This window comes from Balaenoptera musculus, chromosome 1, assembly GCF_009873245.2.
Source record: "Balaenoptera musculus isolate JJ_BM4_2016_0621 chromosome 1, mBalMus1.pri.v3, whole genome shotgun sequence".
NCBI classification, from domain to species: domain Eukaryota; kingdom Metazoa; phylum Chordata; class Mammalia; order Artiodactyla; family Balaenopteridae; genus Balaenoptera; species Balaenoptera musculus.
The window spans coordinates 44,301,675-44,316,627 of record NC_045785.1 but is presented as its reverse complement, the minus strand read 5'-3'; the positions used below and the strand labels follow the sequence as shown (position 1 = coordinate 44,316,627).

Sequence of the window (14,953 nt, the reverse complement as noted above, 5' to 3'; positions counted from 1 at the left end):
TAACATAAAAAACTTGAAATACCTGGGGAAATTTTTAATAAAATATGTAAAAGAGTTACACATTGAAAACTAAAAAACATTACTGAAAGAAATCAAAGACCTAAATAAAGAGAGATAAACCATTTTCATGGACTGGAACATTTAATATTGTTTAAAATGTGGAGATTCCTGTGTATTAACCTATAAATCTACTACAGGAAGCATTTTTATAGAAATTGACAAGCCAATTCTTAAAATGTATATGGAAATGCAAAGGATTAGAATAGCCAAATCAATTTTGTAAAAGAAAAACAAAGTTGGAGAATATGCATTCCAATTTGATTTCAAGGCTTATTATAAAGTTACAGTATTCAAGAAAGTAAAGTATTGGCATAAAGACTGATCAAGGAAGAATCCAAAAAATGATCCACACTACATGGTCAACTGATTATCAGCAAAGATGTCAAGGCAGTTCAATGGGGAAAACATAATCTTTTCAACAAATGGGGCTGTATGAAATATGGGATACACATTTTTTTTTTAATTTTAAACTTTGATCTTTACTTCCTACCACTTACAAAAATAAACTTAAAATTTTCTTAAATAGGATACAAAAAGCACAATAGTAGAAAACAGACAAACTAGACTTCATCAAAATTTTAAACTTTTGCTCTTCAAAAGATACCATTTATAAAAGGAAAGGGCAAGTCCAAAGAGCTGGAGAAAATATTTGTAAAACATATTGAAAACAGCTTGTATCTGTCTGGAATATATAAAGAACTCTTACAACACAGTAATAAGAAAATAACCAACTAATAATTGGGCAAAATATTTGAACAGTCATTGAATTCATCAAAGAAGATATACCAATGACAAATAAAAACATGAAATGATGCTCAACACCATTAAATATTAGGAAAATACAAATTAAATCCACAATAAGATACCACTGTACACCCACTGTGCGAAGAAAATTAAAAAGAATGATGATCACAAGAAAACTATACACCAATATCTCTTAAGAATGTATATGAAAATATCTTCAATGAAATGTTAGCAAACTGAATCAACAACACATTAAAAAACCCCATGACAAAGTGGGATTTATCCCAGGAATGCAAGGTTAGTTTAATGTCTAAAAATCAATTAATGTAATATACCATATCAATAGAATAAAGGGCAAACACCACACAATCATCTCAACAGACATAGAAAAAGCATTTGACAAAATCCTAAACAGATTCCTGATAAAAAAAAAAACACTTTTAAAAAAAGATGGAGGGACTTCCCTGGTGGCACAGTGGTTAAGAATCTGCCTGCCAATGCAGGGGACACGGGTTCGATCCCTGGTCCAGGAAGATCCCACATGCTGTGGAGCAACTAAGCCCGTGCACCACAACTACTGAGCCTGTGCTCTAGAGCCTGCATGCCACAACTACTGAGCCCGTGTGCCACAACTACTGAAGCCCGTGCGCCCTAGAGCCTGTGCTCTGCAACAAGAGAAGCCACTGTAATGAGAAGCCCGCGCACTGCAACGAAGAGTAGCCCCCGCTCTCCACAACTAGAGAAAGCCCACACGCAGCAACAAAGACCCAATGCAGCCAAAAAGTAATTAATTAATTAATTAAAAAAAATTTTTTTAAAGTGTGGAAAAGAAGGGAACTTCCTCAACCTGATAAAAGGCATCTACCACAGATAACATGCTTAACGGTGAAAGACTGAATGCTTCCCTCATAAAAGCAGAAACAAGATGAAATGTCTGCTCTCACCATTTCTATTCAACATTGTACTAGAAGTTCTAGCTAGGGGAATTAGGCAAGAAAATAAATAAAAAGCAACCAGATTGAAAAAAAAAAAAGAAAAACTATCTATATTTGTAGATGACATTATCTTGCAAATAGAAAATCCTAAGGAATCCACTAAAATCTATTAGAATAAACAAGTTCATCAAGATTACAGGATATAAGATCAATATATAAAAATTAAATATATTTCCATACACTTGCCAAGAACAACTCAAAATGAAATTAAGAAAATAGGGACTTCCCTGGTGGTCCAGTGGCTAGGACTCCATGCTCCCAATGCAGGGGGCCCAGGTTCGATCTCTGGTCTGGGAACTAGATCCCACATGCCGCAACTAAGAGTTTGCATGCTGCAACTAAAGATTCCACGTGCCACAACCAAAGATTCCACATGCCACAACTAAAAGATCCCACATGCTGCAACTGAAAGATCCCGCATGCCACAATGAAGATTCCGCACGTGGCAACAAAGATCCCTCATGCCACAACTAAGACCCAGCACAGCCAAACAAATAAATATTAAAAAGAAAGAAAATAATTCCATTTACAAAAGCATCACTAAAAATAAAACACTTAGGAATAAATTTAACAAAAAAAGTGTAAAACTTACACTCAGAAAGCTATAAACATTGTTGAAAGAAATGAAAGATCTATTTTTAAATAAATGAAAAGACATTCCACGCTCATGAATGGAAGATTTCAGATGGTTAAAATGGTAGTACTCCTCAAAATGATATACAGTCAACACAATCCCTATCAGAATCTCAACTGGTTTCTTTGCAAATATTGATAAGCCAATCCCAAAGTTCATGTGGAAATTCAATGGACACAGAACAGCCAAAACAATCTGGAAAAAGAAGAATTTAGAAGACTCTTACTTCCTGATTTCAAAACTTACTAAAAAACAACAGTAACCGGGGAATTCCCTGGTGGTCCAGGGGTTAGGACTCCGTGCTTCCACTGCAGGGGGCATGGGTTTGATCCCTGGTTGGGGAACTAAAATCTCGCCTCCCACACAGTGTGGTCAAAAACAAAAAACAAAAAACAAACAAACAAAAAAACAGCAACCGAAACACTGTAGTTTTAACTAGCATAAGACTATATAGATCAGTGGAATAGAACTGAGAGTACAGAAATAAACTCTCACAATTAAAATCAATTTTTTAAAATATTATTTTTATTAAGTCTTTACCCTTGACAGTGTGGTTTGTTTTTTTAAAAAATATTTATTTATTTATTTACTTTATTTGGCTGCGCTGGGTCTTAGTTGCAGCATGCGGGCTCTTAGTTGCGGCATGCGAACTCTCAGTTGCAGCATGCATGTGGGATGTAGTTCCCTGACCAGGGATTGAACCCAGGCCCCCTGCTTTGGGAGCATGGAGTCTTAACCTACGGACCACCAGGGAAGTCCCAAAATCAATTTATTTTTGACAAAGGTACCAAGACAAGTAAATGGGTGTTAAGGATAGTCTTTTCAGTAAATGGTGCTGGGAAAACTGGACATCCACATGCAAAAGAATGAAGCTGGACCCCTACCTCACACTATATTTAAAAAAAAAAACCTCAAAATGGAACAAAGACCTAACTGCAAAAGCTAAAACTACAGAATTCTTTCAAGAAAACATAAAAGTAAATTTTCATGACCTTGAATTTGGCAATGTTTCTTAGATATGACACCAAAAGCATAAGCAACAACAACAAAAAATAGATCAATTGAACTTCATCAAAATTTAAACTTTTAGCCTCAAAGCAGGGGTCCCCAGCCCTTGGGCTGTGGACCAGTATCAGTCCTCTGCCTGTTAGGAACCAGGCCACACAGCAGGAGGTGAGCAGTGGGCAAGTAAGCGAATCTTCATCTGATGCCCCCCATCGCTCGCATTACCGCCTGAACCACTGCTCATATCACCACCTGAACCATCACCCCACCCCAACCCCATCCGTGGAAAAACTCTTCCACGAAACCAGTCCCTGGTGCCAAAAAGGTTGGGGACCGCTGTCTTAAAGGATACCATTAAAAAAGTGAAAAGAGAAGCCACTGAATGGGAGAAAATATTTGCAAATCATCTATCTGATAAAGGACTTGTATCTAGAATATATCTCACAACTCCATAATATAGAGACAACCTAATTTTAAAATGGGCAAAGGATCTGAGTAGACATTTCTCCGAAGATACACAAATGGCCTTTCATACATGAAAAGATATTCAACGTCATTAGCCATCATGGCAATGCAACTCAAAACCACAAGGATATACTGCTTCACACCTACTAGGATAGCTATAATAAAAAAGACAGACAATAACAAATTTTGGCAGATGTGGCAAAATTGGAACCTTCATTGCTATGGACTGAATTTTGTCCATCCCAACAGTTATGTTGAATCCTTAACCCCCAATGTTACTGTATTTGGGGGGAAAAGGGCTTTTCAGAGGTAAAGATTAAATGAGGTCATAAGGGTGGGGTCCTCCTCCTTAGGACTGAAGAAAAGGAAAAGGTAATTTGTTCTCCCTCCCTCTCTCTCTGTCTCTCTCGCTCTCTCACCCCTAATAGGTGTTAATGAAACTGGGATTTGGGAAAACATTTTTTCCCCTTGGGATTTTACTGTAGTGTTTGAATTTCTTTATAATTAGCATGAATTCCTTTCTGAAAATAATAAAGTCATTAGTCTTTAAAAGAAAAAGTTCATAGCTTTTACTAAATAATATCAGTTTGAGATCTGTCACAAGGATCAAGTGCAGAAAAATACTGCTGAAGTTATGTTCATCACAGCATACTTTACAATAATAATAAAGAAAAATCTAAATGTCCAATAATAGGAGCAATCCTAAGTAAATTATAACACAGCCATGTGATAAATTGTAATGCAGACATTAAAAATTTTTTGCTTATAAATAATTTTTAACATGACATACTCAAAAAATAACGTTAAGTGAAAATGAAGTAAATCCAATTATAGATACAGCACAATCTCGACTTTTTTTGCTAAATTAGCAAATCACTAATGATGTTTGTCATTACAGATGATTATTTCTTCTTTATTTTTTCTGTATTCTTCCATTTTTTATGACTTTTACAACAAGGAAAATAAAATTTTTATTTTTTTTTATTTTTATATTTATTTGGCTGTGCCAGGTCTTAGTTACAGCACACAGGATCTTCGTTGGGGCATGCGGGATCTAGTTCCCTGACCAGGGATGGAACCCAGGTGCCCTGCATTGGGAGTGCAGAGTCTTAACCACTGGACCACCAAGGAAGTTCCAGGAAAATAAAAATTTTAAAATAAGCAGCTCCTGTAAGAGTGGGCCATGAAAATGTAAGAAGTAACTATGCAAATCCTTCCAAACATATATACAAACACTCATAAAAGTTTGGCATCTGTCATTCTAAATATCTGGGGATGAAATATCTCTTTTGCTCCTTGCCCCATGTCTTAATCAGTTTGGGCTTCTATAATAGAATACCATAGACCAGGTGGATTAACCAACATATTCTCACAATTCTGAGAGCTGGGAAATCCAAGATCAAGGTGTCAGCACATCTGGCATCTGGTGAAAGCCCACTTCCTGGTTTGCAGATGGCTGTCTTCTCAATGTATCCTCACATGGCAGACAGCAGAGTGGAAACAAACTCTCTCATGTCTTTATAAGGGCACTAATCCCATCATGAGGATTCCCCCACCCTCACAACCTAATTACTTCCCAAAGGCCCCACCTCCTAATACCATCACCTTGGGAATTAGAGTTTTAACATCTGAATTTTGAGGGGATAAGAACGTTTAGTTCACTCTAGGAAGTTAAAAGCAGAGCAACAGCCCTTGTTCTCAGCTTAAAGAGATAATGAAGAGATGTCTTGGCAAAAAATAAAGAACAAGAATACACTGTTCCTCAACTTCGTTGGTAAATTTAACTCCTAATTTTCTCCTGTGTTTGTCTGTGCCATGAACAGCCAATCCCAGGCTTTCCCTGATGCCTAAAGTTCAACCAAGAGCTGACTTCAGCACTCCCTCCTTGCCTGCTGCTGACCTGAGGATCGAAATCACATCAAATCACATGCTTAGATGGACCGAAAAATAAGTGGTCAGAGGCCAAATTGAGTGGCAACATTCCAGCTCTGAAGAAATTATAAAACTAACCAAAATAAATCAACTGGTAGGAAGTGCCAACAACGGGAACCACAGATCCATTTCATCTCATAAGAGCAGCAGCCTCTTAAGTCCCTTTCTTGGCTACACTCAGGTCAATAAAGAAAAAAATACTGTGTAAGCCATATATGTAATTATAAATTTTCAAGCAGCCACATTAAAAAAAAAGAAACAGGTAGAATTTATTTAAATATATTAATTTAACCCAATATATCCAAAATATTATAATTTCAAAGAAAGATTTTTTTTAAATATATATATATATTTTTAAAGTAAGAGTGGTTTTGTTTATTTATTTATTTTTGGCTGCGTTGGGTCTTCGTTGCTGCGTGTGGGCTTTCTCTAGTTGCAGCAAGCGGGGGCTACTCTTTGTTGCGGTGTACAGGCTTCTCATTGCGGTGGCTTCTCTTGTTGAAGGGTACGGGCTCTAGGCACACAGGCTTCAGTACTTGTGGCACATGAGCTCAGTAGTTGTGGCACACGGGCCTAGTTGCTCCGTGGCATGTGGGATCTTCCCAGATCAGGGATCGAACCCATGTCCCCTGCATTGGCAGGCGGATTCTTAACCACTGTGCCACCAGGGAAGTCCCAAAATTATTTTTTTTAATGTTTTAGTTTATTTAAACAGTATCAATTATGTGTATTGTGCTGGCACAAATATACAGAAATATTTTTAAATTGTTGAGACAGTTTACATTCTTTTTTCATATGAAATCTTTAAAATTCATGTATATTCTATGGTTCCAACACATCTCAACTTGGATGCTAAATTTTTATCAGAAATATTTGATCCAGGTAGGTAGCCACATATATTGTTTGTTGTGAATAGTATTCCCAGTGAAACAAGTATCCTTTTTAGTTCAAGGTAATAATTCTCTCTTGTATAAGAAATTATTACCTTTGTTTGCAGCATACCCATAAAAAGCGAAGTTAGGACACATGATCTGAAGGGAAAGACATAGGACAAAGATAGAAACCAAAACAGCAATGCAGGAGTGAGAAGTTAAGCCCTCTGCTATAGAGAGACACCTAGGGGCCATAAACAGAAACAGCAAGTTATTTTTGTTACATTCAAATAGATTGTTCAATCACCTGATTTTTAAATTTAGGATTCTAAATACAAAATCTTAATAAATTCAGTTACAAATTGCTATAATTAATGAATGAATAAGGGAAGAAAAGAAGAAAAAGAGCAAGAAAAAAAGGAGAAGTGCAGATGTATATGGAAGTAGGGGGGTAGTGAAATGCCAACAAAAGGATTTCATGTCGGATAGAAATAAAAAGGAGGAAAAGACAAAGTATAAAAGAGAAATGGAGAAGAAACTCATAGTGAAAGAGAAGGGAGAAAATGATAGGTTCTCCAGGTATAGCAAAAAGTTTATTTGGATTAAAAGACCTGGTCTCAGTTGAATCATTAACTGCTAACTGGGTCCAACGTCACTGGGTAATTACTTCAATCTGGGCTTCACAGATTCACTTTACCTATAAAATATCTTCAGGACCATCTCTAGCTAAAACATTGTCTAAGTTGCTTGCCTGCCCCAGGAATCTATCCTATAGAAATAATAGCTTGAGGAGGGTGGGAGGGGGAAAAAAAAAAGAAAGAATGGCTTGAGAAAGTAAAGATATATGTACAAGAATGCTGACTGGAGCACTATAATAGCAAAAAAAAGAACATGTAAAACTAAAATTGAACAACCTAATCAGAAGAGCAGAAGGGACTGATTGAAAACCCTGTAGCCATGTAATGGGATACTAGGCAGCTGTTAAAAATAAGGAAGTATATCAATATGTTCTAGCCAGGAAAGCTGTCCATTTGCCACTTGAAAAAGCAACATGTATAAAATCATTAATCTTCTTCATGAACATATCAGTGTTTTTTAACATTGTGAACATGTATATGCATGTATATGTGTATGAATGCTTAGTTAGATATGTCTGTATAAACTTGGAAAAAAGAAAGGACATATAGATACACTGGTTACCTCTGAAGAACAAGATTAAACAGGCAAATAAGGACTTTTAATATATATCCTTTTTAAAATTATGGGACTATGGATGAATTTTACTATTTTATAGTTTTTAATAATTTTCAAATAAAAGTTATCAAGGTACCTGCCATTAACTACGGAAGAAAAACATCTATTTTTCATGTGTCATAAATGTTAGGCACTTCTGTTAGGCAACACCTAATCATCTTACTTTGCATCTTCTCCAGTTGCCACCCTCCAATCCAGTTTTTCAAACTGTTCCCTGGACATACTATATTCACTCCAACATTCATGACTTGGCTTATGATGTTTTCTCCAACACCCAGAAAGATCTTGTCTTCCCCGATCTTTAATTATCCTTACTTTATTTTTATCTTTATTTATTATATAGCCTGCGAGCCACAGCTACTGAAGCCCATGCACCCTAGAGCCTGCGCACAACAACTACTGAGCCCACACGCAGCAACTACTGAAGCCCGCATGCTCTAGGGCCTGCGTGCCGCAACTACTGAGCCCACATGCTGCAACTACTGAAGCCCGCGTGCCTAGAGCCCATGCTCCACAACAAAAGAAGCCACCACAATAAGAAGCCCGCGCACCGCAACAAAGAGTAGCCCCCACTCGCTGCAAATAGAGAGAAAGCCCCAGCACAGCGCAGCCAAAAAAAAAAGAGAGAGAAATAGATGGCAATACCATAATAGTAGGGGATTTTAATACTCCACTTTCATCAATAGATAGATCATTCAGACAGAAAATCAATAAGGAAACACAGCCTTAAACAAGATACCAGACCAAATGGACTTAACAGACACTTGCAGAACATTCCATCCAAAAGCAACAGAATACACATTCTTCTCAAGTACACGTGGAATATTCTCTAGGACAGATCATGTGTTAGGCCACAAACAAGTCAATAAATTTAAGATTGAAATCATAGAAAGCACCTTTTCCAACCAATGTGGTTTAAAATTAGAAAACAATTACAGGAAGAAAACTAGAAAATTCAAATATGTGGAGATTAAACAACACGCTACTGAACAACCAATATGTCAAAGAAGAAATCAAAAGAAAAATCATAAAATATCTTGAGACAAACAAAAATGGAAATACAGCATACCAAAACTTACGGGATACCACAAAAGCAGTTCTAAGATGGAAATTCATAACAATAAATGCCTACATTAAGAACAAGAAAGATCTCAAATAAACAACCTTACTTTACACCTCAAGGAACTAGAAGAAGAAGAATAACCTAAGCCTAAAATTAGTAGAAGGAAGAAAATAGCAAAGATTAGAGAGGAAATAAATGAAATAGAGATAAAAAGACTGTAGAAAAGATCAATGAAACTAAAAGCTGATTTTCTGAAAAGATGAACAAAATGCCTACACCCTGTTTTCTCTCTCACCACTTCATTAATTCCAATTACACATTTATTATACCTTATCACACTATCCTCCACATAACATAACTTCCTGCCAATTTTCAATCTTTTCTCTCTCTATAGTGTATTCTAAATAATCACTTCTAGTCCAGTTTCACTAATTCTCTTTTAGTCATGCATAATCAGCTATCAAACCTATCTTTTGAATTTTTAATTTTAATTATTTCATTTTTCTTTTCTATAAATCCTATTTGGTTTTTTTTTCAATGCCTGTAATGTCCCTTTTTGCAGTTTCTTAAACCCCTGAGGTATTTCCAAGCTTGCCTTTTATTTTTTTAAACATAGCAAGCATGCCTAAAACTAGATCCAATAAATCTAGTTTCTGAGGTCTGCAGAGATCACTTTTTACTGTTCCTTCTTTATCCTGGTCCTCAAATATGGTGCCTTGTTTCTTTAATGCTTGATTATCTTTAATTGCATGTCCTTGAAAGCTTACTTGAAGAGTTCTCAAAGCGTTCTAGAAGGAAGATGCTTTCCTCCAAAAGAAAATTTGCAGTTGCTTCTGTTAAGTGCCTAGGTTAACTGGAACCAATTTAAGACTCAATTCATGGTCTGACGTTTCTTTGACCACCCAGGTAAATGAGAATTTTTGCAGCAATCCCTGTGGTTTATTAATTCTCAGTGAAAGGTTTTCTGGTTATTTTTTTCTTCTCTTTTTTTTCTCCCTTGCTCTGCTCAGTGCCAAAGCAACTCTCCCTGTAATCTACTGAAACTGGGGAAAAGAGGACGTAGGGGAGGGGGGTAGTTTTACTTTTGTGTTCACCCTTACCAAAAATGTTTACCCCTAACCAGTTTAATGTGGAGAGTCGTATTAAACTTCTGATCTTGGGGGGACCTGAGCTGTGACTACTTTCCTCTTCATGTAGGGGGCCATCAAAATTGAAGTTCACAGCTTCCTGATCAGCGAAGGCCTTCAAGGCAAAAACAGCTTCAAATGCTGATCTTAATTTTCCGTCATTCAGCAGCAATTCCTCTCTCGTTAGCTCTTCAGTGTCTTTAGGATATCTTGTTTTTATTCCATTCAAATATTTTAGTTGTCATTAGTAGGAGAAATGATTCAAAAACCTGGCTTGCCATTACCAAAAACAGAAGTCCCAAACCTTATTAACACTCTTCAGTTTGTTGAACGGAAATAATTTTTGAATGAATGAATGAATGACTTTCAAATTAAACAGACATGTCACCCTCAGATTCAATCATCTAACCTGTCTGAACATCAGTTTCACAAAATAAAGGGGTTGAACAAAATTATCTCTATGATTCTTTATTGTCTAAAATAGCAGGATCTATTGCATATATATGCAATGTCACCTTTCAGCTTTTGCAAGTTCCATTTATGGTAGTCAGATGGGCAAAGTTTTCTCATAGTGTTACAACAATTCCAAAATAAAAATAAATGAGACTCACTGTTAATCCAAGTGGTCCCTTTTCCATCTTCTCAAACCCAAGAGCCAAGACACAATCTGCCAGACCTTGAAAGAAAATGTAATTAGTTTGAAAAATTAAATTTCCAGACACCCAACAAAATATCATTAAATACTTCAATTTAAATAAGCATGCCAATTTATACAAAATGTAAAAACATGGTATAATCCTATAAAATTTTTAATAAGTGAAAAATTACAGAGAAAATTCTTATATGCTTCTAAATAAGAGGAAAAATTAATAAAGTATATAATTCTTTCTTTGATTCTCAGTGTTAATAAGACTTTTGATTAATGTGGAAATATGTTCCAGTGAAGAACAAATATAAATAGCTAATTTTCAATTTTTAAACATTAAGTAAAATTTTTAAAAATTTTAAAGTATCTTGATCAAAATCTCAACAGAATTATTTTTGGAGGGAGGGGGCACCTAAAAATGACGTTAAAGTTCAACTAAACAGCAAAACAAGCAGAATTGCCAAAATTTTTCCTAAAAAAAAAAGAAAAAAAAATAACAACATAGGGGGCACAAGGGATACTAGTATTATCCAATAGTGAGACATTATAAAGCTCCAACAATCAAAACACCAAAGAGTAGAGCAATAATCAACAATCAATCAGAAGAAAGAACAGAGGGCCTAATAAAAGAGCTTAGAATATTTGGAAATATAGACTATGCTATGTATCCGAGAGAACTGAAAACATATGGCCACAAAAAAATTGTACACAAGTGTTTACAGCAGCATTATTCATAACAGCCAAAAAGTAGAAACAACTCAACGTCCATCAACATGTAAATGGATAAACAAAATGTGGTGTATCCATACAATGAATTATTAATTGGCCACAAAAAAGAATGAAGTACTGATACATGCTACAACATGGATGAACTGTGAAAATATTATGCTAAGTGAAAGAAGCCACAAAAGGCCATATATCATATGATTCCATTTATATAATGTTCAGAATAGGTAAATCCATAGAGACAGAAAGTAGCTTAGTGGTTGCCAGGGGCTGCTGGGAGATGGAAATGGGAAGTGACTGCTAATGGGCACCACTTTCTTTTTGGGGTGATAAAAATGTTCTAAGATTAGATAGTGGTGATAGTTGCATAAACCTGTAAATATACTAAAAAACACTGAATTGTAAACTTTAAAAGGGTGAATTTTATGCTATATAAAGTACCTCTCAATATAATTGTTATTTGTTTAAAAAGAAATACATTATAAAGCAATCCCTCTGATGGTCGTATGGAGAAATAATAAAAGGAGGGCAATAACCCCACATCTATTTAAGTTCACTAGACAAATAGGCACTTCTCACCACCCTGAATCAGTTGCCGGGCCATAAACAAAGCAGTTGAACCAGTAGAACAGTTATTGTTTACGTTGATGATAGGAATTCCAGTCAGTCCCAAACTGTGATAGATAGCCCTCTGGCCACAGGTAGAGTCACCTATATATTAAAAAAAAAAAAAAAAAAAAAAATTTATATATGCAGCATGAGAATTATGGAGCTGCAAAGCAACATAATACTACATTATGGTTTTTCCAGTGCTATGTCTTTGTCTAACATACAACATGGGCAGAAAAATAAATATACTATTGACATCTTACTCAGAAACAGTTTTAGCATGAAGCATCATTTACTCTGCAAATATAAAAATTCTCAAAACACAGAGTATATATGCACTTCTTTACACAATACAGAGGTAGGAAAGTAGAAACATGACCAAGTAATAGCAAACAATTCAATCTGGCTAGGGCTACATGATAGGCAGCAATATTTCATGTATACTGTCAGATATAAATCTTTTAAAACTAAACTAATTAATTAAAAGGCCATGATTTTTCTCTTCATGTAAAATTTCATAACTTCAAAAAGTTAAAAGATTCTGCATGCCAGGGTATTCCAGAGGAATGTAATCCAAGTAAAAACACATTTGACTCCCTTTCTCAAGGAACATGTCCACCAAGGCAGACATGCTGGAGCAGTATGATGGAAACACCTGAAGATACAGACTCTCCAGAAGTCTTCAGGGAAAACAGTAAGGTTCAGGACCTCCCTTTCATAAATACATTGTGCATCTCTTTGAACTAGTAAATTTCCCTTCAAGAATTCTCTTGATATCTTGAAATCTCAAAGAAATAATCATACATATAAATAAAGATTAATCTACAGTAATGCTTACTATAGCCTTTTATAGTAACTAGAAATTAGAAATAATTTAAAATGTCCAAGAATAGGGTATCATTCCTACTGCTAAATAAACTGTAGTAAATCCCCAAGACTAGAATATCATGAGATAATTTAAAATGCTGTAAAAAGACTGGGAACATTCTAAATGTCCATTAAAAGGGGACAGATTAAATAAATCATGATAAATCTATTCAATGGAACACTATGCTATCATTAAAACAGACCAAGAAAGCTCCTTATGAAACAATTTGGAATAGTCACCAAGAACTACTAAGTTAAAAAGAGCAAAATATAGGGACTTCCCTGGTGGTCCAGTGGTTAAGACTCCACGCTCCCAATGCAGGGGGGCCTGGGTTCAATCCCTGGTCAGGGAACTAGATCCTGCATGCCACAACTAAAAGATCCCACACGCCACAACTAAGATCCTGCACACGGCAACTAAGACCCGGTGCAGCCAAATAAATAAATAAATAATTTTTTTTAAAAAAGCAAAATACAAAATAATGTGTATATTATCCTACCATGTGTGTAACAAAAGAAAGGGGGAGGGGGTAGTTATACAACCACATATACTTATTTTTATATGGATAAATTACCTATGAAAAGATACACTAGAAATTAGTGAAATTGCACTACTATACATAAAATAGATAAGCAACAAGGATTTACTGTATAACACAGGGAACAATATTCAACGTCTTGTAATAACCTATAATGGAAAATAATCTGAAAAATATATATATATAACTGAATCACTTTCCTGTATACCTGAAACTAACACAATATTGTAAATCAAATATGCTTCAATAAAAAAAAAGAAATTAGTAAAACTGGTTGTCTAAGGAAAAGGAATCATGAGACAGGGAGACAGGAATAAGAGTGAGACTTTCCACTACATAAACATCTACCTTTTGTATTTTTGTACCATGTAAATATTTAATCTATTCCAGAAAAAAAAATTGAAAAATATTAATGATGAAATGAAAGAAGACTGAATAACATGGGAAATATTGAATACAATAAAATGAGAAAAGCAGGTTACCAAAAAGTATGTAACTAGGACCTAAATTGAAGAGAAAATTATGTGTACATACGTATTCACACACATTCATACTCACTGAAGGACCTACACCAAAAAAGTAATGGTAATAATCTCTGGATAATGAGATTACAGGTGACTTATTTTTTCTTGTGCTTTTCTGTGCTCCCTTTTTTTAATTACAATAGTATACATCATTATTCTAATTAGAAAAAAATCTTAATGAAAAAATTTTATTAGACACAAAAAATCAATAAATACAAATTTTAAGACAACAAAGAACAAAAAGATAAAAAGTGTTTTAATTTAATAAAAAGTGTACTGTTTTGGCAGTACAATAATGGCAAAATATATATATATATATATATATACATATATATATATATATATATATATATATATATATATATATATATACTAAACTAGCCTGACACATACGGGAAATCTAGGAATGATGAGAATAAGACCCTGAACTCTGAGTTTTGAGGGTTAAATTCACAAATTCCTCTGCATTGTTTATGTAGTTGCTGTAATTTTTAGAATATATAGTTTACTACGTACCATAAACATAGCCAATACATGCCTGTTCTACTGCAGAATAAGGGATCTGTGCATCCGCTAAAGCCTTCTGGCCTATAAAAACAAAAAAAATTATCACATAGCACTTTAAGTGAGTAAAAATAAGTTTAGAGTATTCCCAGAGTAAAACTACCTCTAGTTAGTCTATGTTCAATTCAAATGACAAATCCTTCATCAAATCATCTCAGACTTTCAGAAGTTATCTTACCTTTCAAAAGTTATCATTTCTTCCTCTAAGCTATTGTAACACTTTTTCATACCGCCTTTTTGATATTTAATATTTCCTATTCTAACTGTACACCTAACTATAAATATCAATATATTAAATACCAATAGTCTTAAAGCTCCTTAATGTCA

The 14,953-nt window shown here is 34.9% G+C and overlaps 1 protein-coding gene across 2 annotated transcripts in view; it reads right to left on the bottom strand.

Moving 5' to 3' along the window:
• The window catches only part of SCP2 (sterol carrier protein 2), a 148,679-nt gene that overhangs the window by 125,289 nt on the left and 8,437 nt on the right, over positions 1 to 14,953 (bottom strand). For both annotated transcript variants that reach the window (XM_036866648.1, XM_036866655.1), the window contains 3 exons: positions 14,579 to 14,650; positions 12,103 to 12,234; positions 10,763 to 10,827 (listed from right to left, as the gene is read on the bottom strand). In XM_036866648.1, the coding sequence (XP_036722543.1) occupies positions 10,763 to 10,827; positions 12,103 to 12,234; positions 14,579 to 14,650 (269 nt within the window). The remainder of the gene's footprint in view (positions 1 to 10,762; positions 10,828 to 12,102; positions 12,235 to 14,578; positions 14,651 to 14,953) is intronic.